The sequence below is a fragment of the Podarcis tiliguerta genome, assembly GCF_965153285.1.
Source record: "Podarcis tiliguerta genome assembly, chromosome: 5".
Lineage (NCBI taxonomy): Eukaryota > Metazoa > Chordata > Lepidosauria > Squamata > Lacertidae > Podarcis > Podarcis tiliguerta.
The window spans coordinates 77,809,816-77,837,077 of record NC_139538.1 but is presented as its reverse complement, the minus strand read 5'-3'; the positions used below and the strand labels follow the sequence as shown (position 1 = coordinate 77,837,077).

Sequence of the window (27,262 nt, the reverse complement as noted above, 5' to 3'; positions counted from 1 at the left end):
GCTTGCGGACACTCGCCCAAAGCACGGGGAGTCCTCCGGAGGGCTCCCCGTGCTTCGGGCGGCAGGCTGCTGCCCGCAAGCCTTGTGAGCCCGTGGGAACTCCCACAGGGCTTGCAAGGCTTGCGGATAGCTTCCTGAAGCCTGGAGAGCAAGAGGGGTCGGTGCGCACTGATGCCTCTCGCTCTCCAGGCTTCAGCGAAAGCCTGCATTTGCCCATAGGACGCACACACATTTCCCCTTCATTTTTGGAGGGGAAAAAGTGCGTCCTATGGGGCGAAAAATACGGTATATTCCCCTTTTCAGATCCAAAGATTCTCATCCCCCCCCCCTCCGTGGTGCACAACTATATAAACAGCAATTAAAACCATAAAGAATTCCACTGAGTTTATAAACTGGCCCCTAGTCATATATGTCAGCCTCTATTTAAGAACAATGATTTAGCTAAAAATGCATAACAGCTGCCCGGGTTCTATACTAGCCTGCATATTTCCAAGTTCAACTTGATGATAGATATTTAGGGACTCTGATGGGGCTGCACTCCATAAAAATCACAGCGCTTTCTTTGCAATATTAGAAATGTGAAGCTGCAGCACTGACTCCCCTGAGGGAACAGATATTCTGAGTTTGTCTGAGTCCCGTATTAGATACAGACTGCTGTCATGGACACACACCAAAGCAAGAGCAAATACCCTCAGAAAAGAAGTTATGCTAAATAAAAAATGGAAGCTATTTTAATGGTCTTATTTTTAATACCTGTCCATATTTATTCATGGGGCTGCTGCTTCCTAGGTAACATTGTGGCCTCACAGGCCAACCATTTGTTGTTTAGAATTCAGAGTTTTTTCATAGCTTTATGAAAGGACATTGTTTCCCTACCACACTTACATTGCTATGCTAAAAAGTCGACGGCCCTTGGGGTTTGATGCTGTTCTAAAGATCTTCTCTTGATGCCATGTAAGGCATCGTACTTGGGTCAGCAAACCACAATGTCTGTACCCTTTGTCAGTGGCTGATTTTATAGCAGCCTGTCAAGTTAAACTGTTCAGATTCAGCATGAATACTCTCATCTCCGCATGCACATGCAGGTAGTGCTGTCTCAGTGAGCAATATACACAAAGCACATGTTTAAACAATCATGCCAGTGGTTCCTGCATAGAAGCCCTTGTGCAAAGAAGGCACATAACACTTGGCTTCTTGGTTTCTATTTTTTTGCCTGTCCTCCTTTCAAAGAAAAAGCTCATCTAACTAAAGGAGATGCCTGCGGAAGGAGATATACAGCTGTGTTTGGCCGGTTGCGTTTTTCTACCACTTAAGTACCACATTTGGTAGAGGAAAGAAGGAAGGAAGGAAGGAAGGAAGGAAGGAAGGAAGGAAGGAAGGCTGGTTTGCCTTGTCAGTCCACATTTGGCACCACTAAGCACAGCCATATGAGTATGATTCTCCTGTTTTTGATAGCTTAATGGTTGCCTTTCGGGGGGGGGGGTTACCCTTTTTAGATAGATCATTAACTAATGTTTAGAGAATACAGTTGTAGATATTGAGAAACATTTTGAGAAGTTACACAATTTGTTTATTATATATGTATCTCCATTTATTTTTTTATTAAAAAATAGAATTTAGAATTTTCATTAATTTTTCATTAGGTTCTGAAGCACATCCTGTTAAAATCTGGGAGCTCTAAGCACTAGCTAGTCTTTCCACATCCATGCTTACAACCTTCTTAGTAGGAGTTAGAAGCCAATTTCCCTCTCAGACCGAGCACTTACAGGCATGTTTGACAGATCCTCTCCCTCACCCAAGTGTTTTTGCTCACAACTCCTTGGAAAGCAAGGGCATTCTCCCTGTGTCCTTTAAGCATCTAGCAATCCCCCCCCCCAGTACGGTGGATTAAGGTGGGAGGAAGTGACTAGCCCAGGAGCTTCATGGATGAATGAGAGTTTGAATCCAGACTTCACCTATTGCAGTCCGGCATCTATCCACTTCAGCGCACTGACTATGCAGGTTTACCTAAGCATATCATAATTACCTATGAATGTAATTATGGATTAACTGTGGAAATTGCCCGTTGGCTTTAGGGAAGTTTTCTAAGAATGTTGTGTTTTTTTAGGAGGCCATTTAGCCAGCATGCTCCCCTCCCCTCCTGTAACAATTTCTATTAGAAATTCATCTATAAACAGCACAGAACACAGCCAGGAAGCTTCCATTCCTGGGCCATTATCATGCAATTGTTCTGACTGACACAATTCACAAACAATAATGTATAAGAGAGTGGTATGAGGCATCATTGAAAGTTATGTGATAAAGGCGCTGTTGCGCAGGTGGCGCTGTAGTCTAAACCACAGAGCCTAGGGCTTGCCGATCAGAAGGTTGGCGGTCCAAATCCCCGCGATGGGGTGATGTCCCGTTGCTTGGTCCATGCTCCTGCCAACCTAGCAGTTCGAAAGCATGTCAAAGCGCAAGTAGATAAATAGGTACCACTCCGGCGGGAAGGTAAACGGTGTTTCCATGCGCTGCTCTGGTTTGCCAGAAGCGGCTTAGTCATGCTGACCACATGACTCGGAAGCTGTCTACGGACAAACACTGGCTCCCTCGGCCTATAGAACGAGATGCGCGCACAACCCCAGAGTCGTCTGTGACTGGACCTGACGGTCAGGGGTACCTTTACCTTTTTACATAAACATATGCTTTTGTCACACTGTTGTCTCTGGTCAAACAGGCTTTGAAATATCCCCCAAACCTGCAACACCTATTTCCCCAGAGGTAATAATGGAGTGAGAATACTCACCATGGACAGCAACTATCTTTCATACCACCTTGAAGACTCAGAATTTTTTTTTCATATGCAAGATGGAGGGCAAGTGGAAGAAATGGGTGGATGTTGTGTGAAGCAAGAAGCTTGGAATGATGAGTAGGGTATAACCTAGAATATATATCACTAACGCTGAGGAAAGAAGATGTACAATTCGCCTGTTTCTTGTCCAGTGCCAGCGAGAAATAAGCCATATATTCCTTGCACTGAGGCTAACAGGACTGTAGGTAACAGCTGGCGTTTCTTCAGCTGACTTCATTCTAATATTTCTTCATCTATATTTTAAAGCACTTCGCCACTCATGAATTTTAGGTAGCGTCTTATTACTCTTTAGTTCCTCTTGAAATAATAATTCACTGGGGACAAATTCCAACTGAAATACTGCTATGTTTGGGCTCATCCTGATAAAATCAAAATGAAACACTTTTGAAAGCTACAGTTACCATGATGAAAATTGATTTATTATTATAATATATATATTTTTTTGTTAAGTTAAATCACGAAAACCTGCAAACTGGCCAATATGCTTGCAGGAGAAATTTCCTCCCTGGCCCCAAATAGCCCTAACAGAGTGGGTGGGTGGGAAATCCCATGAAGAAAGTGGCTTACATTATGTTGCCCTGTTAAAAATGGCAGGCGCAGGCCTGGTTCTGACCCCCCCCCCCCGTGCCGGATAGACCTGATGCAGTGGCGTAGCGTGGGTTGTCAGCACCCGGGGCAAGGCAAGTAATTTGCGCCCCCTAACCCGGGGCAAGGCAAGTAATTTGTGCCCCCCGCTGCACTGTCCCTCCCCCAGATAGTCCCTCGCTCTCTCTCCGCACCACACCACACGCCTGGCACGCCCCCCCCTCCACAGTGGGCGGCGACTCGGCGGCTCGGATCGGATTCGCACAGCCAGCACTGCAGTGAGAGAGAGTGAGTGAGCCAGGTAGGGGCAGAGAGCTGCGAGTGCGAGCGCGCGCCCCCCCAGATGTTGCGCCCGGTGCGGCCGGGCCCCCCTGCACCCCCCACGCTACGCCACTGACCTGATGATTGGGCCATGCCTGCAGGTCTGGCTCAGCTGGGAAGGGGTGGCACCTGATATCCCACCCACGGCTGCGTGGGAATAAGTAGAGCCCCTTGAGACCAGCCCGCAGCCAGCCACAGTCATAGAGAGGAGCGTCTCCTTGGCCAGAAGGCAGCACAAATTTTTCAAATAGACAAATAAGTAAATGATGTGGTTAGGGAAGACTGAGCTCTAAAGAAAGCAATTAAGTGGGCTGCTCTGAGGTCTGCATTTTTCATTCTTTTTGAGCCAAAGCATGGACCAGCATTGGTTAATTTGATGGATGGGTGGATAATTCCACACTCCATTCATTTCCTTCCGGTTTGTCAAACTCACCTCCTCACCCTCCACCCACCCACCTCTGGCAGATTGGCAAGTGGAATTATGAAAGGTTTAACTATTGTGATTTCCCAAGGAGGTGACCTCTTGAGTGGCGCAAAAAGTTCACCCTGCCTGGAATGAGTTGGAAGATGGTTAGCTGGGAAATTGCAATGACTGGGAAAGTGGCTCAGTCCCCATGGTAAAACGAATGCGGAAAACATCAGCATACTATCAATGTGCCATGTAACATGGATTTGCCACTGGAAAATGGTTGCGAGCTTCGCTCTCACTCCCATCCAGGATGGAAGCTTTTGGACACTATACTACCCCAGACAATGCATGGCTTATGTGTTGGGTAGCTCTGGGTGTCTCCCAACATATAGAAAAAGATAATAAAACATTAAACATTTTAAAAAAACTTTCCTATACAGGGCTTCCTTTGGATGTCTTCTAAAGGTTGTATAGTTACTTATGTCCTTGGCTCGGGGGTTGCATAACTCCATGCCCTCCAACATTTCTCTGAGGAAAATAGGAACATCCTAAGGAAAAGTGGGACATTCTGGGATCAGGTCAGAAACCAAGATGGCTTCTGTAAAACCAGGCTGTCCATGGAAAATAGGGCAGTCTGAGGTTATTTGGCTGAGACCATCTATTCAAATCTGTGTGTTTGTGTGTGTGTGTGTGTGTGTGTGAGAGAGAGAGAGAGAGAGAGAGAGAGAGAGAGAGAGAAAGAAAGAAAGAAAGAGAGAGAGAAAGAGATGAGGGCTCCCCCTGCCTTTTTTAAAAAAATAAAATCTTTCTTAGCCACCACTTCTCTAGAATATAATCTTCAGACTCCATTGTTCACTTAGCAAAGGTGACATGGAGGGTTCTTTTTGCTCCTTCAGAAATCCTTCCCTCCCTTCCCTTTCCTTTTATGTTACCTTCCCCCGCAAGCAAGCAAGCAAAAATAAATTAATTAATAAAGCTAGCTAGCTAAGGGAACCATTTTCCTGTGTTTCCAAAAGATTGCTTTTGGTGAAGGCATTTAGCTGAGAGAGATGTGGACTGATAGCAGAGCAAGGCCTTAAAAAAGCACTGTTGGGATAACAAAGAAAGTGCAATCAGCTTGTCAATAGAAGCTGGATTCGGATTCAGCCAGGTGACAGAAATGGATAATAGACAAGTGCTCCGCAGTTAAAATCCCATGAAATATTTGGTTTAAAGTGCCCCCTAGTGGTTCCATTAATTTCCTGTTGTCTGATTGCAACATTACTGGAATTGCAATTTTTGCGCTGCTCTCTCTTGCTCAGCACAAAATGTCAAATTTATTTCAGAAGCAAAGGATTGCAGCTGTTCTACATTATGAGCTTTCCGGGTAACCCCCTTCCCCTTTGCCCATTTTCATCAGCAGTGGCAGTGAGAAGTATACAGAAAACAGTGTTACTTAAATGCTGTCTCAGTAAAGGTTCTGTTCTATAGGTAGCTGAATTACTCAGCCATGCTTCAAAAGGATCCTCTTCTTCTCCTTGCTTAATAAATTGTTGTTTTGAGTTGCCTCTTCCTCCTTCCTGTGCTTTACTGTAAAATGGTTCTTGTGCCATAGGCACATTTATGTGGGTTGTTTTTAATCTGTTTTCATGGTATCTGTGTGTGACCATGTCAAGTCCTAGTGATAATCTCTGCTTGTCCTCTCTGGTGAATGTATTTGCTATGTCATTTCCTTCAAAGTAGGCCATTTTAAAAAGGGGAATCGCCTTTGGGTCAATTTTAAGCAGATAACACGATCTAGGCAGACATTTCACATGAAGTATCCTAAGACTACAGTTGTTCATCCAGTTCTCTGAAGGGAGTTATTTGCTTGTTAAAGCCACTCCCGATATCAAGAGGGGGTGGGGTTGCGGGCATTCGTCCCGCGACTGCAGTCTCGCGGGGCTGGGAAGCCCCGCGGGAGTCAGGGGATTCCCTAGGCTCATTAGTATGTACCTCCCCCGGGGCCAGCCAATCAGCTGGCGTGAGGGGCGGGCCTGCCAGGGGTAATTTAAGGTCAGGGCACCCCCGGCTCGCCCCTTTTCTCCTCTCACCTGGCACCAGGTAGTTTTTAGTTTTCGGCTCCAGGTGTACTTCGGCTTCCTTTTGTTTTGGCTCCAGAAATTCCTTGGTTCCTCCGATCCCTCCGTATCAGCGTAGATCGCACGGCCGGCGCGGGGGATTTTTTCCACGTTTTTCTCCAGCACATTCCGGGATTCGATCGCTGCCGTCACCACCCAGGACCAGTCCCACAGCCGTGCGAGGGCTGCCCGGGAGGGCAACATCCGTCGCTTTCCTAGCTTGCGGTTGCAAATCGACCGCTTGAGCACAGCAGCGACGGCAGCCTCCTACGGACTCGAGGGCTACAGCGGTATCAGGATCAAGCGTGTGTGAGCTGCTTCCGCGCTCACAGAGGTCCTTTCTTGTATATTTGATTATTCTACTTAATTTAATCCTGTAGCGCAATCGCGCTCCCCGCAGGCGCGGAGATTGCTGTGGTTTGGTTGTGTGTTGGTGGCTGTTTGCCATCGTGGTTGGCGGCGGCATTTGGTTCACGCGTTCACTGCATCCGTAATATCTCCTCTCTGTGAGCGCGCAGTGGTGCGGTTGCCTTAGCTTATAGTTCCCCGGCAACAGCCCTCCCGGTCGCCAATTCGGGTGACCACGTGATCACGTCCGGCGGCCATCTTGGTAGAGGCATTGGGCGCCGCCATTTTGGAAGTGCCTCTTGAGACCTCCGGCGGCCATTTTGGGTGAGGGCGAGGTAGCGCCGGCCTAGCATTAACGGCCGCGTTGGGTGCCAGCCCAGTAGCGCTCCCCATTCCCCGCTAGTAATCGCAACTACTAATACTATTGAATTTAAAACACTATTAATAATACTAATAATAGAATAAAATAAATAGAGTATATATATATATATATCATTCTTTCCGGCGGCCATCTTAGAAGAGGCACTGGGCGCCGCCATTTTGAGAGTGCCTTGTGGAGCTCGTGCGGCCATTTTGGTTGAGGGCAAGGTAGTATAATTTCAGGGGAATAAATATATACATAAAAGAGATAGTATAACTCCAGCGGAGCAAATAAATTAAATAAATATTAAATAAATCGATAAATACCTAAATAAATAAATAGTTGGATACATTAAATAAATAAAGTAATAGAGGAATAAAAATAATATACATATAAAATAAATAAATAAATAAATATATAATAATAATAAAATAAAATAAAATAAAAAAATAAAATAAAATAAAATAAAATAAAATAAAATAAAATAAAATAAAATAAAATAAAATAAATATATAAATAAATTAAAAAAAAAAAATTTAAGTTTGAGCTGTAGTTTTATAACCAGGCATACACGATTGCATCATCACAGGGCGTAGACCGTTGGGTGCGTGACCGCCGGTTGCGCGGAGTGATAGAGTAGCTTATCAAATCCAAACTCTTCCCCCCGCTGCTTATTTAAACATACCAAGGCAACCAGAGTGTGCTAAAATTTTGGTTTCAGTCGTCGGCCGAGTGGCTGGGTAGATATACCAAATCCAGTTGTCATCCCGTCTGTTTTAATTCAGACACTACTACATCTTCACGCTCTCACGGTTTTTCCTTGTTAGTAGGAATTGCCATGGCAAACAGGGGTTCGGCGCGGTCAGCTCACGCGAGTGGGGCCTTACTGCCTGCCGCGCAGGGCAACCCCCAAGCCCTAGTGCAGCTGTTCTCGGCAATCCAAAACTTCTATGCTCAATGTGGGCCCACGATGGCTCAAGCCTCTACCATAGTTGAGCTCTCCCAGGAATGTATCCCAGATACCCCTTCCAGCCAGCAGGCCCTTGCAGGACCATCCACCTCTGCAGCTGCTGTCACATCTCAGGGCGGGGCCCAGTCTAATCGTCCTCGTACGCGCTTGCAAACCGCACGGACCCAGAGGGATAACCCGGCCCCCCAGAGGGCTAGGCCCGCCCCTCAGAAGGCCAGGACTGCGGCTACCAGGGCCAGGCCAGCACGTTCTGCTCCCCTTGGGGGAGGCCAGGACGCAATCGGTATTCCTAGTGTTTTTCAGGAGTCACGGCCTATCCCATCGGAGGGAGCCTCGTCGGATGAGGAGCTCCCTCCCCAGCAGGCGGGTGAACCAACTGACGACCTGGAGCCTCAGGGCAAGTCATCCAGAGGTGGGAAACGGAAGGAGAAGAGGAAGCACGTTTCCAAGAAGAGAAGGAGAAGGGACACTTCGGACTCCGAGGAGGAGACAGGTACTTCTTCCTCTGATAGTGACAGCGATGCGCCTATGGAGACATACTGGGGTGAGGGGGAGGAAACGGGTGCCCCCGCATGGGTACATGAGAGACGGGCTAATTCTCACCGAAAGAAATTCAACGGTACCCTGGAGTGGAGGGATGGGGCCCTCCTGGAAGACACTAAGGTGTCAACCCACGCCGCGACGGATTTTATCATCGGTAACCACCTCTCTAAGAGGAAAAGAGATAAGATCCTAAACGGCGACTATGTAGATGTGTTCTCCCTACTGCCCCCTGTCCAGGTGAAGGGAAAAGGGGAGAAAAGGAGATATCATGGCAAGAAAAGGTACAGAGCGCCCCGGGTGGAACGTACGTTTGAGAACTGGCTTAATGGTTATCAGGTTTTTATGGGAATAGTTTCGGGGGGCTATCCAAAGCGGGGTATGCATCTTGCATCCTACCTGGCGCACGTGCGTATGGCCCGGGAGTTAGCAGGTGACGAAGCCGCCATCGCTTATGATGAAGATTTTCGGAGGAACGCCTCGCAGTTGTCGTCCACCCGCTGGGATCAGATGGACAACAACCTGTGGTTGGTGCACGTGGGGCCCAACATCGAAAAGAAATCTTATGATCAATCGAAGCCCGGTAAGGCGGATCCCAAGCGCCGCAAGCTTTGTTGGGACTTTAACAAAGGATCCTGTCAACGCTCCTCGTGTAAGTACTTACACGAATGTGAAAAATGTTTAGGCGGTCACCCGGCTTCCTCTTGCTATAAGAACAGGCAGCAGCCCTTTCGGGGCGGCAGGGGTCACCCTCAGCAGGGAAATCAGGGTGCCCCCGCAAATGTCCCTCACACCTCCCGCGGCGCAATGGGAAACCGCTACTAACCTCTCCCTAGACTTGGCTCGCTCTCCGATTAATTTGTCGACATTAAGATCCCTTCTAAATCAGTACCCCAACAGGCAGGCCGCTTTGCTGCTGGAGAGTGGGTTTTCACAAGGTTTCAGAATCCCGGTGTCAGTTAACCCTAACTCTAACTGCCCCCCTAATCAAAAGTCAGTGCTCCAGAGGCCAGACATCGCGTTAAAAAAGATTCAAAAAGAGATAGTGGCTGGCAGGGTGGCAGGGCCATTCGTGGAACCCCCGGTTGATCGGCTGCATATTTCGCCGTTAGGCATAGTCCCTAAGAAAGCACCCGGGGAATTCCGTATGATTCACAACCTGTCCTACCCCAGGGGTGCCTCGGTTAACGATGCTATACCCCAGGAGCTATGCACGGTGAAGTACGCCTCCTTCGACCAGGCGGTGAAGCTGGTTCGTGGCTTCGGTAGGGGCGCCTTTCTGGCGAAGTGCGACATCGAGTCGGCATTTCGCCTCCTCCCTGTCCATCCAAGAGACTATCGTTGGTTGGGTTTCAAGTTCATGGGCCTTTACTTCATCGACAAAGCAATGCCCATGGGGTGCTCCATCGCCTGCGCCGCCTTCGAGGCCTTCAGTACCTTCCTCGAGTGGGCCCTCAAATTTAGAACAGGCGAGGGTGGGGTGACTCACTATCTGGACGATTTTTTGTTGGTGGCAACGGACGCAGGGGACTGCTTGGCTCTGCTACAGACCTTCAAGGCCTTAGCGGGAGAGCTGGGCGTCCCTCTGGCAGGCGAGAAGACTGAGGGCCCCGTCACTACCTTGACCTACCTGGGCATCGAACTCGACACCGTGGCTCAAACATCTCGGTTGCCTGCAGATAAGTTAGCCACTCTGAGGGAGCTTATCTCTCAGCTGCTGCCTCTGAGGAAGGTCACACTCAAGCAGATCCAGTCCCTTCTGGGTCATCTTAACTTCGCCTGTCGAGTAGTCTCTCCGGGGCGCCCCTTCTGCAGAAGGCTGGCTAAGCTTTCAGCGGGCTTGAGGTCACCGCACCACAGGGTCCGCCTACCAAAGTCCGTAAAGGCGGATCTCCAGGTTTGGTTGCACTTCCTTGATGGCTTCAATGGTATATCACTGTGGCAGGACCGTATGGCCCTGCAAACCGATTTTCAAGTACACTCAGATGCGGCAGGTTCCCTAGGTTTCGGTGTGTTCTTCCGAGGGCAATGGTGCGCGCAGCGTTGGCCCCCGGCTTGGCAAGGGAAGCCCATACTTAGGGATCTAACCTTCTTAGAATTTTTCCCCATAGTCGTAGCTATACATTTGTGGCCCGAGCAATTTAGAAACCGTAGGGTATGCTTTTGGACAGATAATCTAGCGGTGGTCTCAGTGCTGAATAAACAATCATCCCGCTCCCCCAGGGTGGCGTCCCTACTGAGGTTGTTCGTCCTATCTTGCCTCCAGCTAAACCTATTTGCCTCTGCTAAATTTGTACCGGGTGTTGATAACAACATTGCGGATGCTCTATCTCGATTCCAGATGGATCGCTTTCGCATGTTGGCGCCGGATGCGCAGCCGCTGCCGCAGCCATTCCCGGAACATCTTTGGAGTATTGGCAACGAGAAGCTCTAAAGGGAGTATTGTCGGCTGTCGCGCCTTCAACCTTGAGGTCCTATAGCAAGGCGTGGTTGGATTTCACATCCTTTCGCCAAAGGAAAGGGCTATTTAGGATGGGCAGGGCCCCGGCGCAGTCCGAGGTCATCGAGTACCTTGTGCGCCTTCGTGACCTAGGTCGGGCCCCTAAAACACTCAATATCCATTCGGCCGCCATATCGTTCTTTTCAAAGACGCTGTTTTCGGTCGACCCTTGCGCTCACTTTGTGGTAAGAAAGATGCTTGAGGGCTGGCGCAGGGCCCAGCCCCCAAGTCGGGACGGCAGGAAACCTATTACCCTTGATTTACTCGCCGCAATTCGAACTAGGCTCAGGGCTATCTGCTGGTCTACTTACGAGGCAAGACTATTCTCTGCCGCCTTCTCCTTTGCCTTCTTCGGCGCATTGCGGATAAGCGAGGTGGTCTACGAGGACCACCCTAGCGCGAACTCCAGGGGCCTCCTCTTGGAGGATGTGTCCTTGGCTAACTCTGAAGTAGTCTTAAAAATCCGTAGCTCAAAGACCGACCAGCTTGGCAGGGGGGCCATAATACGCCTTCAGGCCACCCAAAACCCAGGCCCTTGCCCAGTGCGGGACGCCAGGAAGTTCCTGTACGTAAGATCTAAAATCAACGGCCCCTTCTTCATACATGAGGATGGTTCCTGCTTGTCCAAACATCAGTTTACGAGGGTGATGCGTAAGGCGATCGGGGACATAGGGCTCCCACCAGAGGAATACGCAGCCCATTCCTTTCGTATTGGGGCAGCCACCACCGCGGTTCACATGGGGCTGCCAGCGGAGCGTATCATGGACCTTGGCCGGTGGAAATCGGATGCGTATAAGGGATACATCCGGAAACCTCGCTAATTTCCCCCGCCTCCCTCTCGCCCCCCCCCCTGATCCGGCTCTCTTGCTTTATTGTTACAGGTGCTGGGCAGATTCGTCTGTGGATCGTGGGACACAGTATCGTCCACTGGGCAAGAGTGAGATGGAGTGCTATGGGCAAGCGGGCTGAGCTAGACCTCCCAAGCAATGTTGTGATCTCTTGGGTGGCCCGCCGGGGGATGCGCTGGCGGGAGTTTCTCCCAATGGTGTCAAACAAAATAGCGGTGGAGGGCCCTCCCGATGCGCTTTTAATCCAACTGGGTGAAAACGATTTGGCTTATCGAAAAGGGGTTGATCTGATGTGGAACATCATTGGCGACCTGGAGAGTTTGCGGAACACATACCCGTCCTTGACCATTCTATGGTCCTCCTTGTTGGAGAGGCGCTGCTGGCGGGATGCAGCGAATCCGGTGGCGGTCAGCAAGGCTAGGAGGATTTTAGAGCGCTCGGTGGCTCGCAGAGTGGCTGCGATGGGGGGTTGGGTCATTACGCACCCAGGCATCAAGTTCAGCAATGAGGCCCTTTACCGTGGGGATGGCGTGCACCTTTCCGATGCCGGCAATGACTTATGGTTAGGGGATATCTTTCAGGGGATCAGGGATTGGTTACAGGTCTGAGGGTATTGGCGGCGAGCTTCAGCTCGTTGGCGGGTAGGCATTGGCAAGGGGTATTGTTATGCAGATGAGGACGGGGGGGAGGAGCGCCATCACCTCCCCCACATCACGAAGGGTAGTTCGTTAAAGGACTCCGGGGGGTGTCGCCTCGTCCGAAACCTACGGAGGCTAGGGCCTAAAGCGCGCCCCTGAGCGGTAACCCCGGGGGGGGCACCTACGGATGTTCATCTCGGGGGGCTCCCCCTGTTGGTGCTTAACCCTTCCCGGTTAGACCGGTTTATATGCTAGGGCCAATGCCTACAGCCAATACCTCTCTTACCTGTAATCAATAAAGTTGTGGCCATTTACGCCCATTAACCTTAATTCTTGTGTCTGTCTCATTATTTCTACACTGTGGGAGGGGGCGGGTATTGCCACGCAAAGCCACTCCCGATATCAAGAGGGGGTGGGGTTGCGGGCATTCGTCCCGCGACTGCAGTCTCGCGGGGCTGGGAAGCCCCGCGGGAGTCAGGGGATTCCCTAGGCTCATTAGTATGTACCTCCCCCGGGGCCAGCCAATCAGCTGGCGTGAGGGGCGGGCCTGCCAGGGGTAATTTAAGGTCAGGGCACCCCCGGCTCGCCCCTTTTCTCCTCTCACCTGGCACCAGGTAGTTTTTCCCGCCCACCCTCCCTTTAGGCTTGCCCTTGGACTTTGCTATGGGCTTCGGCTGGTCGCCGCAAGGGGCCTGGTAGGAATTTTTCCATTTGGCTAATTGGCTGTGTTTGGAGCCACTTGGTTTTTTCGCCTACCTCGTAGCAAAACGTCACAACTTCCGGGTTTTGGCGGGTAGGCATTGGCAAGGGGTATTGTTATGCAGATGAGGACGGGGGGGAGGAGCGCCATCACCTCCCCCACATCACGAAGGGTAGTTCGTTAAAGGACTCCGGGGGGTGTCGCCTCGTCCGAAACCTACGGAGGCTAGGGCCTAAAGCGCGCCCCTGAGCGGTAACCCCGGGGGGGGCACCTACGGATGTTCATCTCGGGGGGCTCCCCCTGTTGGTGCTTAACCCTTCCCGGTTAGACCGGTTTATATGCTAGGGCCAATGCCTACAGCCAATACCTCTCTTACCTGTAATCAATAAAGTTGTGGCCATTTACGCCCATTAACCTTAATTCTTGTGTCTGTCTCATTATTTCTACACTGTGGGAGGGGGCGGGTATTGCCACGCAAGTACACGATACTTAACAGAGTTCTATGAAAAAGATAGGTCTCTGCCCCACGGAGTTTACACATCAAATCAGTGTTTAGTGTTTCCATTGCAGAAGAGGCGGCATCTGTTTCAAAGGACCACATCCTTTAAAAAGTATTTCATTTAAGCCAGAAGCCCTTCCTGCTTACTAACACTCTTAACTGTTGCAGAATTCTTCATGACTTACTCCCAAGCAAGTTAACATGAGACTGCAGCCTTTGATTCATTTAGAGGCAAATTTAGAGGAGTGTGATTGGTTTGATCGCACTCAGCACAAGGGGACATTGCAAGTTTGATGTAGAATGGAGTGCAAGAGGCAGAGAGGCAGCGAATTTTGGCATTGCACAGGGGCTCTGCTGAAATTTGAGACCACAAGGTCTGCTACTGAGTTAGATCAACAGGCCTGAAGTTCTTAAACGCTGCCTGTATTGTCCAGGGCAGCATGCTGTCTTTTTCTAGGCAAGAACATTTGGATCCTTAAGTAAGAACATAATCACTATAGAAACTGCAGCAGAAACTCTGACTTATACACAGTGCCATTCTAGGAGGAAATGGTAGCTTAGGGAGATACAAAAATAAAGCCCCTATTAAAAGAGGATAATATTTGAAAGGAAACACCTGTTATTTGGGAGATTTTTGATATGTCAATTCCTCTGTTCCTATGAAGGCAGCATACATACATACATACATACAATCTGCAACATCTGCATGAATCATTGTGGGCCATCATTCTGCTTCTGAAAGGGAGCTTTCTTCTCCCCACTCCTTTTTTACTACCTCAGTCCACACATAAAAAAATATTTGTTCTGACTAAAATATTGATGTATTCTAGCCATTTTGAAGTTCAGTGGTGGGCAGATCCTTGTGTGCCCATCGGCAGTTTGAATCCCCGCAACTGGGTGAGCTCCCATTGCTTGGTCCCAGCTCCTGCCAACCTAGCAGTTCAAAATTACATCAAAGTGCAAGTAGATAAATAGGTACCACTCCAGCGGAAAGGTAAACAGTGTTTCCGTGTACTGCTTTGGTTTGCCAGAAGCGGCTTAGTCATGCTGGCCACATGACCCGGAAGCTATACGCCGGCTCCCTTGGCCAATAAAGCGAGATGAGCGCCGCAACTCCAGAGTCAGCCACGACTGGACCTAATGGTCAGGGGTCCCTTTACCCTTAGGCCACCTTTTGACTCCTCCATTTCGAGATAAGCCCAGCAACTGTGAAGGACAAGGAGGCCCCAAGCACCCTAAGAGATAACCAACAAAGTTTAACTGTTAGCATGCACGTGTTAAAACGGGGCAAACCTTGGTTACAGCTCCTGGTTTGTTTGAAGAGAGCTGAACCACGAACCCAGGTTCAGACAACATGCCCTTTGTTTCTGGATGTAGGCATCCAGCTCATTCTTTTATTAATTGCCCCACACAGGTGAGCTATAGCAATGAAAACATTGTGGTGGGGCAGGAGAAGGGTGGATGCACGTGCCTCTGACCCATGAAGTGAATAACAGGCAGGGTAAATGTATGTCCCAGTCGTAGTTCCTTGCAGAGTGATTATTTTCATTTCAATCTCTTTGCTTTAGTTCTATTTGTCATATATTTTTGTGCTGACTTCAGATTAGTAATTTGATTGTCAGTGGACTGGGGCTTCTCACGGGCTTTTTCATTTCAAAAAGAACATTAACTTTAAACATTTTGAATAGCTTTCAAATCTCCCAGGAGCAGTATTGTTCTCGGCACAGAGGGTTCATTTACTTTGTTGTGGAGTTAAAACCTTCCTGTAACTGACAGTCCTAAGAAATTTCTGTGATCTTGCCAAGTTAGCCTGGTGGAACTACATTAAGCACTCCTGTCAATTGCCTTGTCTTTAACGGCCATTTTGCACAATATAAAATAGCAAGCTCGGGTTGGCTGAGTGTCAGATGTTCACTTGAAAAGAAGCCAGAGCCAATTCTGACTTCTCAATGAGCATACCTATCTGGTCTGGGTGTGTGTGTGTGCATGTGCTTGTTGCATTCATACTTTAGATAGACTTAAAACTTAGATGTACACCTACAATAAAATCACAGGTGAGGTCTACCTTCAACATTCTTCGCAATTTTGGGGTACACACCTGTAACCAAATACTCCTGGCAGTCTCAATATAATTGCTTGACGCTCAAATGACAACAAGCAATGTAAGTAGTTGATAGGCACAAACACCACCCAGAATACAGAGCAACATTTGATTTAACCGGAGAAATGCTTTATGCATTTGAGGCAAACTGAACAGCTGTCTGCATTCAAAGGAATTAATTGTATTAAATGTTCACATGGATTACGTGTGCTTTGAATATAGGGTGCATTTTGAAAAGGCTTCTTTGGTGCTTATACATTAAGTCTGGCAACCTAGTAATTGATTAATCAAATAGATGCATTAAATGAATGGACGGCATCCACGTAAATATGTCTGTTGCTAACTATCTTAGTTCATTTATACGAGAGTGGGCAAAAACTACTACTTACCCTTGCAAGGAGAGATTGTATTTAGAATTTTATTTTCATTCCAACGTTACTTAGTCATTATTGAATCATAGAATTTTAAAGCTTGAAGGGACATGAAGTTCATTCAATCCAACCCCCTACAATGCAATATTTTTTTTGCCAAATGTGGGGCTTGAACCCACAACCCTGAGATTAAGAGTCTTTTGCCCTACCGACTGAGCTACTGTTTTAGCTCAAGAGTTGCAGACCTTTCACCCTTGCTCAATCCTCCAGGGGCTGCATAACAGCAGTGGGTGTGGCTACCCCAAACTTATACAGTGGACGCTCGGGTTGTGAATGTGATCCGTGTGGGAGGCACGTTTGCAACCCGCAGTGCCATGTCTGCGCGGGTTGCGATTCGGTGCTTCTGCGCATGCGCGAGCACTGAAACCCAGAAGTAACCCATTCCGGTACTTCCAGGTTTGGCGTGGTGCACAACCCAAAAACGTGCAACCTGAAGCATCTGTAACCCAAGATATATCTGTACACCCACAGACCCATAGCCCTCCCTCATCTGATATATGTCATTTAGCTAAAGAGAGGGCTATGCCCCACCCTGCTCATGAAATGATTGATCTGATGACAGGGAAAGGGGTGATTTGCATCAGGGTGGTTGCTGGACTGAGAGGTTTACAGTTCTTCACCCACCCCAGTGCATAATTTTATTAACTTTTTATCATTCCTCCAGCAAACTTTCCCTCCTGTCCTGCTAATCAAAACTTAAAATCCCCAGTTGCTTTGGCATTTCCTCTTAGGGATCATTTTTGCTGTCTTTTTGGGCACCTTTTTCAGCACTGCGATATCTTTTTGAGATGGGGTGACCAGAGTCTTGCGTGGTATTCATATGCACAATGCTCTGTATAATAATAGTTGAAAACCCAGAAGCTCAGGTCCGCAGCAAGTATTGAAAGCTGCAGTCTTGTGCTGGTGTGTATGTATATAGCTCTCAAAGAAAAAGCTTTAATTCTCTGTTTGTCACCCGCAGAGCATAACTGCGGTTCAAATTCTGAAAAGGTTCAGCCATGGGTGTGATCTTCCCATACATCAGGTTCCTTTGGGAGAAACTCTATTCCACTTTCAGTAATCCACATGCAGAGACTGGTCCTGGATGTGGAAGAAGCAGGTCTCTTGTTGCTTTGCTGACATTTCTTTCGCTGAAATTCTTTGTAGGGCCAGAAAGTACATGACTAGCCCAAGCGAGAACACATGCACACGCACACACTCTTAAAAAATCCCTGTGTTTCACAATTTGTGTTGACATTATGGGGACACACAGTCACCGCTTTGTTCAGTATCTTGCATCATCTAGGAACATTAATGTGGAGGGACTGCTTACCAGCATGAGAACAGTGGGAGGGAAATACGTTTTTAAGAAGAGCGAGCAAAAGTTCAGGTCATCTGAAAAGGAACAAGGTAGAACTTTATAATGAGCATAGAAAAAGACATGATTAATGAAACCAAAGAATCAAAGAAAAAAAGCACATAAAAGGAAAATTGGGGGGGGTGTGATAACGGGGTGCTTAGTATTAAAAGAGAGCACCCGTGTAATGGGGATGTTAGGAACCTGATGGAATAGTGAGAATCAGTGGGACAACAGCTCTTTATGAAGATTAAATCTATAAAAAGGACGGGGAATAGTGTGTTGAGACGGGTCTTGCTATAAATATCAAGTAGAACATAAATTTTAGATACCAAAATTGGCTCTCTTTGCCAGCCATCTCTCAGCAACTTTCATGGAAGACTTAGAGGCCACACCAGTCAGGAGTCTAGACGAGAACTTGTTTGTATCTCTCCATCACAAAACAGCAATAGGATATCAGATACCACTAAGTACAGTGCTACCCAATGATTAAATTATATAATGACACTATCCATGTTGCTAGCCAAAAACACAACTCAAATGTCTGGTAAAGTATTTGAATAGTAAACTGTGCCAGGCAGATTATTCACAATGAAAGAATCCCTGCCAGTGTGTTTGATTTGTGTGTAGACTACAAAATCCTTCATTTCACATATATTGGTTTGCCTTGTTGCAGACTTGGAGCTGATGGGGGGTGGGTTGCACATGCAAATAAGTGTCTTAAACCACCCCATCTAGCCTATTGGTTGGAAGCGGCTTACAAGACACATCAAGAATACAATGGCATCAAGCAAACAATTAAGCAATCTGAGAGCACAAAACTTGAAACTTCCTTTTGGCTCAAGGGATTTTGGTTCCTGCGCTGGAGTAGCAAAAGCTGCCGCCTTTGCTCAAGCTACAAAACTTGAAGGACTGCTCAAGTTATCTTGCCAGCTGGGGCCCGAATTCCTATAAGTACCTCTCCCTGGCAGTAAAAGTACATTAAATTAAATAGCCATCAATTTGCCGCTGCCCTTACATGACACTCCAAAATCAGCTGCCTCAATCTGCCTAACGGCAGGGTTGGCCCCAACTGGGGAAGCATCCCTGTTTGTGGAGAGAGACAGTATTTATCAATGTATATTTCAAGAGAATACCCATGAAATGTACTTTCCCAGACTGTGTTCAGATTTTGCTAGGGGTTTTTAAGCATAAGTCGGCAGGCCATCTGTCAGGGATGCTTTAGTTGAGATTCCTCCATTGCAGGGGGTTGGACTAGATGACCCTCCGTGCCCCTTCCAACTCTGCAATTCTGTGATTCTATGTGCCCATGTGAAGATGGCAATGCTTAAATAGAAATGTGCACAAAGAGCTCATCACTCCCTTTTTATCATCTCATCCAGGGCATCCCACTGATTATTATGTGACTATTCTCCTTACAGATTAAGATAGGCTGGTGATAGCCAAGACTGGCAAACATATGTTAGCTGCTATTATAATAAGGACCACAGTGCTTCTTTCTGAGTTTTAAAGCATACATAATTTTTGATTTACTTTTGCAATTTGATCTGTTTAGCTATATCTATATGTGTTTGTGTTTTGCACACAAATTGCAGTGGCTGGTGGCTAGGGCCAGGTGGTAAGATCCACAGGGGCAGAAGATCCCAATATAGGATCTTTATTCCACGTTTTCTCCTCCTTGTTCCCTGATGGTGATGGAGGCATTTTGTTGTTTGCCTCAGGTGCCAAAATATCTTGAGCCGGCCCTGTTGGTGGTTGATGTAAATAAACGTGCAATCCTCGAAAAATGCAGCTACCCATGGAAGTTTGCCAAGCCTCAACTGGCCAGCCCTCTTGCCCAAATGCTCACAGACACTGCTCAAATGTTTGTGTCCAAAGAACGAGGCAGAAATAGCTCAGTTCAGTGTTAAGCAAGGTGTGAAATCCTGTGGACATTGCTTTGGGGGAACTGTAACTAGGGAATTTTTTAGACATAAGTTCCCAGAAAAGAAGAATCATTAATCCTTAGTGAATAGTTTCCTGGTTCATGCCATTCAGCTTTTAACTAAAACAAATGTTTAAGTAAGCCACGTTATGTAATGTCTCTTCCTTGGCTCAGTTCAAAGCCTAAAGCAGCCTTTTTCACTCTTGGGTCCTCAGATGTTGCTAGACTACAACTCTCATCATCCCTAGCCAGCAAGTGATCAGGGATAAAGAGAGTTGTAGTCCAACAATATTTGGGGACCCAAAGCTGGCCTACGGAATGAATAAATCAGATTAGATTTATAACGCGCAAGTTACCCTTGCCTTAACTGTGTTTATGTGCTCCAAAGAACGCATGAGGGTGCAAAGTTCGTATGGGGTGCGTGTGCAGTTGTCCCCTCCACAATATCTCCATGCACACGGACACACCAATGCCCCTTTCACTCTCTGCCCACTACACAAATGCGTGAAGGGAAATCCTAAGGACGTCCAGCTGATTTTGGTAGAATTCACCTTGAGGCCTTGGGAAAATGAATGGAACATTGCAGGGGGTTGGACTAGATGACCCCTGTGGTCCCTTCCAACTGCACAATTCTGTTCCTTAAAAAAGAAAAGTATTCTGGTGCCCGGAGTCCCTTCTGTAATAAGCCCTTCTGCTTAACTTGTAGCTTCTAAATCAAAAATCAGATTAATTCTGGCCCCAAACATTTGATTTTGATTTCCATGTATTGTGAGTGGGGGTTAAACTATTGTGGTCAGTTTACTAGCACACTGAGCTTCAGTCTCTCTCGGGATAAAAGAACAGGGCAAACGTCACAAGAAGCACCTTCAGGTGTGCAGGAAGGGTGGCTACGCTTTTTGCCTTGAGGACTGAATCCACTTAGGGTCACAAACCAGTGAACCGCCAAACATACACAGGCACAGAGCCTCTCCCCCCCCCCACCAGCTGATCCATGAAGATCAACAGAAGAGGGGAGTTATGTACCCTTCCCCACTCCTCAGACAATCTATTCTGATGGAGAAGGAACAATTCACATCCTAGTCAAGACATGGGACTGCATTTCTCTTCCCTCTGCCAGGCTGTGTCTGCTTTAAGGCTCTGATTGGTTAAACACCTCACTGGCCCATTTCACACATAACACTAAGCCATAGTTTAGGAAACCAAGGTTTAACATTATGCATGAACCCACCCCAACAGTTTAACTGTGGTTTCAGCTCACTCATTAACCAAGATTTGGACTTGTTTTCTAAACCTTGGTTTAGCATTTTGTAGAAATCCGGATTTTATCACTGCAAATGAAAATAGCTGGGTGGGGGAATCAAAGTGCTCTGAATAATCAGCTGTTTCACTGGTGCTTTTAACTGTTTTGTGACATGATAAACCCAAGCTTCAAGTGTCAGGCACCTCAGCTTTAGCTATGGTTTATTAACTGTGATTAACTTCAACCATGGTTTAGTGTTACGTTGGAACCAGACCATTCAGAATAAGCACTGCTCTGAAACTACCAGACGCTGTAGGTTAGCCTTCCTCAACCAGGCACCCTACAAATGTTTTGGGGGACAGCTCCCATCAGCCTCATCTTGGATAGCCAATAGTTGGGGATGGTGGGAGAAATATTTCAAAACACCTGGGAGACTGCAGATTGGAGAAGTCTGCCCTAGACACATTTTCAGAGCAACTCCTGTCTGTCTGTCCCAATGGCATTAGTCTGCAACCCAGATTGTGTAACTCTGGATTTATTGTCTCTGAGATGGGTTCTGCTTCTGTGCCAATAAAAAAAAAAGCCTACATTGCACTGCATTGCACAGCATTGAGAAATCTTCAGGTAAATTCACATCTGTTTCCTCGTGCTTTTGGGTCTGTGGCCGTCAGGAGATTTTTGCAATGCTCGTTGATTTTGAAAGACCAAACTGTTCTTAAACAAAAAACTGTAATTTACCAGAAGGACCTCCTTTGAGCAATCAGTTTGCTCAGCCCCCACATTGCTCAATCAGCAGGTTATTTTATATATAAAATGACCGCTGTGTGATAGAAACATTATTCTCAGTGAACCTCCATCCAGAGCATCAGATATCTCAGAGTAAGTTGGGAATTGTATTTTCGTTTTTCTGCTGTTTTAATCAGGAATTGTAGGTTTTTAATAAGCATCCTAGCTGAAATTTCCTTTCAGTAAGGAATTGCTCAGTTTTATGAATGAGGTAGAGTGCATGATTTATGTAGTATCTATTTTATTTAGTGCCCTGTGAAACGGCACCTATTATTTTTAGTTTGACTGGTCCTACATACACTAATAGATTGAAGACGCCTTGCAAACCATGGTTTGGGTACGTACTATGCATTCAAACCAGTCTGTGCAACTATGGTTTGAAGACAGGTTGCAAACCATGATATGTTCAAGTGTTATAGATGCACTGAGCAAACCGTGGTTATGTAACTTTTCTTACCTCTCCAAATTCTCCTTCTAAGGAGCCAAGCTGGTCTTCCTGATGTATCCTTATACACAACCTTAGAGAGTGGGGGAGGCTCAGCCTGATAAGTTAACCCCCTATTTTCATAATGTATCTGGTTAAACCAAGTTTAAGGCAGCAAACGATAATTATTGCTAACCATGGTTAAGTATTATGTCTGCACTGTCATTGTTTCTGCCATGTTGGACAGATTAATACAAATAATCACAATGTGACTAGTTTTCCAGGTTTGGCTTGTACATTTTGAATTAGAAATTTGCATGCTTTGCAGAGTCATCCTTTTTGTACACTGCCTGGAAGTAAGTCCATTGTGTTCAGTGGGGTTTCCTCCAAGTAAGTGTGCAGAGGATTGCATTTTTCGTGTTGTTGACATCTCTTGATTGTTTTGATGTTGGGCAGTCTTCCAATATTTAACCTTACAAGCTGTCAGCTGTCAAATATTAATTACCCTTGGATGTGATCTATTGAATTCAGTAAGATACTATTTAATGCTGTTGAATGTTCTTAAAAATAGTGGCTGCTACAAAGGGAACATTGGCAAATACTATACACCAGTGGTATGTTCTACAGCAACAAGGTAGTACTGTAGTGAACAAACTTGAAAGACCTGGGTTCAAATCTCCACTCACTCATGAAATGCATGATATTAAGTCCAGTTTCTAATTCTCAGGCCAATTTACACATCTCTGGATTGTTGTGAAGATAAAATGGCATAAAACAAATCCCAGGCACATCATTCTGATGGAAGGTCTGGATTGCAAAAGTGGTAAAGATGGATTTGATACACTTGTGGTGGTGGTGTTTTTAAATCACAATCATTATTTTATTATTACCACCTGCAGCAGCAACATCCCATACTTTTAAAAAGAGCACACAGAGATAGATATAAAATATGACAAAACAGCAATGTTTTGAACACTGAGATACTAAAAAGCAGAAAAGGCCTTGGAGCACATAGAGCACAACTACACAAAATTCAAGCACTATTTAATCCCATTGGTTTCAAAGGAGGGGTAAGTTTGTGCTTCACTTGCTTCTGTTGTGATCAGTGAGGATTTAATAGTGCTTAGCTTTGGATTGATTGTGCTTAAATTATGTGAACACTAAAAGTTAGACTCTAAAGTTGACTATTAGCCCTAGTCAGCACAGCTAAGCATCCAGGCCTGGCTAAAAGCATTTGTACTCATCTCTATTAATCACTGTTATGTTATTTATACACTGCCTGTGTAACTGGGTTGCCCCAGCCACTCTGGGCAGCTCGCAACAAAATATTAAAAGCACAATAATATATCAACCATTAAAAAATTCCCTTCAGATATTTTCTAAAAGTCAAATAGTTGTTTATCCGATGGGAATGGCGTTCCACAGGGTGGGCACCACTACCGAGAAGCCCCTCTGCCTGGTTCCCTGTAACCTCACTTCTTGCAGTAAGGGAATCACCAGAAGGGCCTCAGAAGTGGACCTCAGTGTCCAGGCTGGACGCTGGAGGTGGAGATGTTCCTTCAGGTCTACACTATAGGGAAGCAGCAAGTGTTTTGCAACAGGTTTGGAGAACGAATGGACGTTTAGAAACCCTTTAAAACAAAACAAAAAATACTATTTGTGGAGCAGCATAATACTCTAGCTGTAGCTGCAGACCAAATTCAAGGTCAAGAACACAGGGCAATAATCAAATGGAAACTTGGTAGGCTGCTACTGCCACCTTACGTCATCAGGGACACCAGCTCACACTCTCACTGTCTTTCTCTCTCTCTCTTTTTATATATTTCAGACAGTCTGAAAGATGCATCTGTTTCTAGCATTCAGTGTTCTTCTTCTGGGAACATCTTTGACCAGCTCACATCCAACCCCAGACGAAGATTTGAACAAAAGTACGTTCGTATAATAAGCACGTGGATCAGACATAACTCAGGGATACAACACAGGCTTTCGATGCAAAAACTTTGGTTCTTGACATCTCCAATCAAAAAGGGATCTTAGGCAGTAGAGATGGCAAAGACCTCTGCCTGAGATCTAGTTCTCAAAAGCTGCTGATGGGGTGGTTAACCTGTGTTTGGACTGTACCATCTCAGAAACAGTAGAATGGGACTCGGGTGTTGATCTACTATTAAAAAAATGAACAAATCACAGCACACAGAAGCCAACAAATCAAGGCTGGGCCTTGCCTTATAGCTTTCTGTGTGCAAGGAATGTTTCGTTTTGGATAAGCACTCAGATGTGTGGGACCTTACCTAAAGTGGGACAATCCAAAAATAAGGTTAGCTAGCACTTACTGTTCATAAGAGTTAGACCAGAGCCACTGTCAGTTAACATAGCTAATACACGAAATGGGGCAATTGTCTGGTTTTGCGTAAGCCAGATCCATATATTCTTTAGACATATGTTGAACTTAGGGGATCCAATTGAAGAATGAAAAGTTTTAAAATTCAGAGTTTTAAAAGTAAATGCCATACCCAAAGAGAATAGGTATAATGCATGCATAATAGCTAATGGGATTTCTTCAGATGGATAGAAATCCTTTGAAAGAAAAGATAGCAAGCCCAAGGAATATTTAATGTTCCTGGATATTTGTCTTGGAGAGTTAAGTCCCAGTGAAAGTGATACTGTTTTTCCTTTCAGGAGTACACGATTTGGAAGAAACTGTGAACCATTTGAAAATAAAATTGGACGCACTAGACAATGCTTTCTATACAGTCCATAAAGGTAAGACAGCTGGAAGTATGTTATTTCCCTTAAACCATTCCCAGAATCCTAGATTCTTTTCAATGTGGATTTCCATTAAGTGGTCCACTTTAGAATTACACTCAGTATGTTATGTTTGCTGCCAGCTTTTTAAGATTTTATTTTTTTTAAGTATTTAGGATTTGGGAGTTATCACAATATTGAAATGTTGATAAAAATAATTCCTGGTCTTGGCTAGTGATTTTCACACTTTGATGAGGAAACAAGTGTCCCAAGGTACAATGTCTATGCTGCGGAAACATTGTGTCCAGACGTCCCTATTTTCCAGGACAGTCCCAGATTTACAGAAGCCGTTCAGCTTTCTGATTAGATTCCAGAATGTTCCGCTTTTCCTTAGAATGTCCCTATATCATCGGAGAAATGTTGGGAGGTATGTGTGTCTTGCCAGAGATTCTGGGTTATGCTCTCGGGTTTGAATGGGTCAGAGACTGTCAACATAGTGCCCTCCAGGTGTTGATAGACTAGGGCTCCCATCAGCCCCAGCCAGCGTAGCCAATGGTCAGGAATTATGGGAGAAATTTAATAACTAAAAATAAACAGCATCTGAAGGAGACACCAATGGCAATCCCTAGACTGTGGCTCAATGCATAGCTCTTCACAAAGTGAGAATGTCCTCCCCCCAGACACCTAATGCTCTCCTGCAGCTACAGATTGAGTGCTTAACCAATGCTTCCTCAGCAATCTTGCCTGCCATTACTGAGTTCCTGTTCATTTCCAACGTAACACAGGATTCTGTGTTTACAAATTGCTGAAAATAGAGTCATATGGCATATTAGAACATTGCTAGTTTTAATTTTTGAGTTTGACCAAACAGTGGGAGGCAGTGGAAGACAGGAGTGCCTGGCGTGCTCTGGTCCATGCGGTCACAAAGAGTCGGACATGACTAAACAACTAAACAACAACAAGAGTTTTAATTTTTAACCTCATACTCTTTAAATAAGGTGCATTGCCCTTTGCTTCTCCATTGCCGTCCTCCACATCTGATCTCAGATCGTAAGCTCCTTGGGTCTTTCACTTAAGTTGCTCCATAGTGCATCGTGAATATTGGGGTCTATATCAACCAACTTGTAGCAGCAGAGCATTTGAAATTATTGGAATGATTGTCTCCTGTATTTCCAGCTCGCAGTTTTGGAACTGGCAGTGAAAGGTTATACACCACAAATCTTGGTGAAGGGGACTTCGAAACGCTCAGTGCCACCTGTCTCGCCGCTGGCGGTCATGTTCCTTCTCCGAAGAAGGAGGCTGAGAACAACGCTTTGCAGAGTGTGTTGAAGAGGCATGAGAAATCGGCCTATGTTACGGGCCACAATTTTGATGCATACACAAACTGGGCATTTGGGGAACCAAGCAACTCTGATGGAAGTAAGAACTGTACAAAAGCTGCCAAAGATGGAAAGTGGCACTCTACATCATGCAAAGAGAAGCTCCTCACTGTTTGTGAATTTTCCTTTATCCCCTAAATTCAGAATCAGTCTGGTGTTAATTGGAAAGAGTGGTGGACAAGGAGGACCTTGGTTCAAAGTCTCACCCTCTGGGTGACTCTCAGCCTAACCTACCTTGCTGTTTTGTGAGGATAACATTGGGAAGCCCCCATGTATACTTCCTTGAGCTTCTTGGAGGAAGGATGGGAAGTAAATGATTGTGATAAATAAATAAAAGGCACTGCTTGAGCTTCTCTGGTATGCTTGATATGTGTTTTGTGTGTCATGTATGAAGCTTATGCCTAGGAAAGATAAACCTACTCCATATTACCCACCCCAGTTTCTGTTAAGCCAGGCCAGCAAGGTGAACCTACCTACCTAAGTCACACATTCTGAAACAATACATGAACTAAAATGCAAACATCTTTTGAAACTCACACTTTCTCTTCCCGGTCAAAACCAGACTTCCTTAGCGAATATACTTAACAGCACTCATGTTGCATCAGTTAAGTCATTTTTCCCAGAGTCATCATGCTTCAAAGTGTCATCAACCACCCATTTGTTCATTTTATATTTACCAACCACTCCTCCAAGAAAACACAATCAAAGCAGGTACAATTAAAATATATAAAGGCAACCAACTCATACTAATCAGTAGGCACATTTGCATCTTATTCTGAACATTGTCTCCAAAGGCTGTGTGTTGTATACAATAATTTCTTAAAGAGTGTCAAGCATGCCATTCAGGGGTGCCAACTTGCGTAAAATATGGGGGGGGGGCAGGTAAGGCCTGCCCCACATAACTGAATACATGACACAGCACACACATTCCATTTGAATAGCAATGCATATCAACTTTTGAAGAAGAAGAAGAAGAAAAGAAGAAGAAGAAGAAGGAGGAGGAGGAGGAGTTTGGATTTGATATCCCGCCTTTCACTCCCCTTCAAGAGTCTCAAAGCAGCAAACATTCTCCTTTCCCTTCCTCCCCCACAACAAACATTCTGTGAGGTGAGTGGGGCTGAGAGACTTCAAAGAAGTGTGACTGGCCCAAGGTCACCCAGCAGCTGCATGCGGAGGAGCGGAGACGCGAACCCGGTTCCCCAGATTATGTGACTACCGCTCTTAACCACT

General features: G+C 46.1%; 1 protein-coding gene across 1 annotated transcript; it reads left to right on the top strand.

Moving 5' to 3' along the window:
* Positions 1-21,417: 21,417 nt before the first annotated feature.
* Positions 21,418-26,385, top strand: LOC310677500 (phospholipase A2 inhibitor alpha-like protein). Its single transcript, XM_083440655.1, has 4 exons — positions 21,418-21,580; positions 23,740-23,839; positions 24,588-24,671; positions 25,830-26,385. The coding sequence occupies exons 2-4, from the start codon at positions 23,752-23,754 to the stop codon at positions 26,168-26,170; spliced, it is 513 nt and encodes a 170-aa protein (XP_083296781.1). The 5' UTR covers positions 21,418-21,580; positions 23,740-23,751; the 3' UTR covers positions 26,171-26,385.
* Positions 26,386-27,262: the final 877 nt, after the last annotated feature.

Coding starts and splice junctions, on each gene's coding strand:
- LOC310677500 (XM_083440655.1), top strand. CDS start 23,752: ATGCATCTGTTTCTAGCATTCAGTGTTCTTCTTCTGGGAACATCTTTG. Junction 23,840..24,587: donor AGACGAAGATTTGAACAAAA/GTACGTTCGTAT, acceptor TTTTCCTTTCAG/GAGTACACGATTTGGAAGAA. Junction 24,672..25,829: donor TTTCTATACAGTCCATAAAG/GTAAGACAGCTG, acceptor CTGTATTTCCAG/CTCGCAGTTTTGGAACTGGC.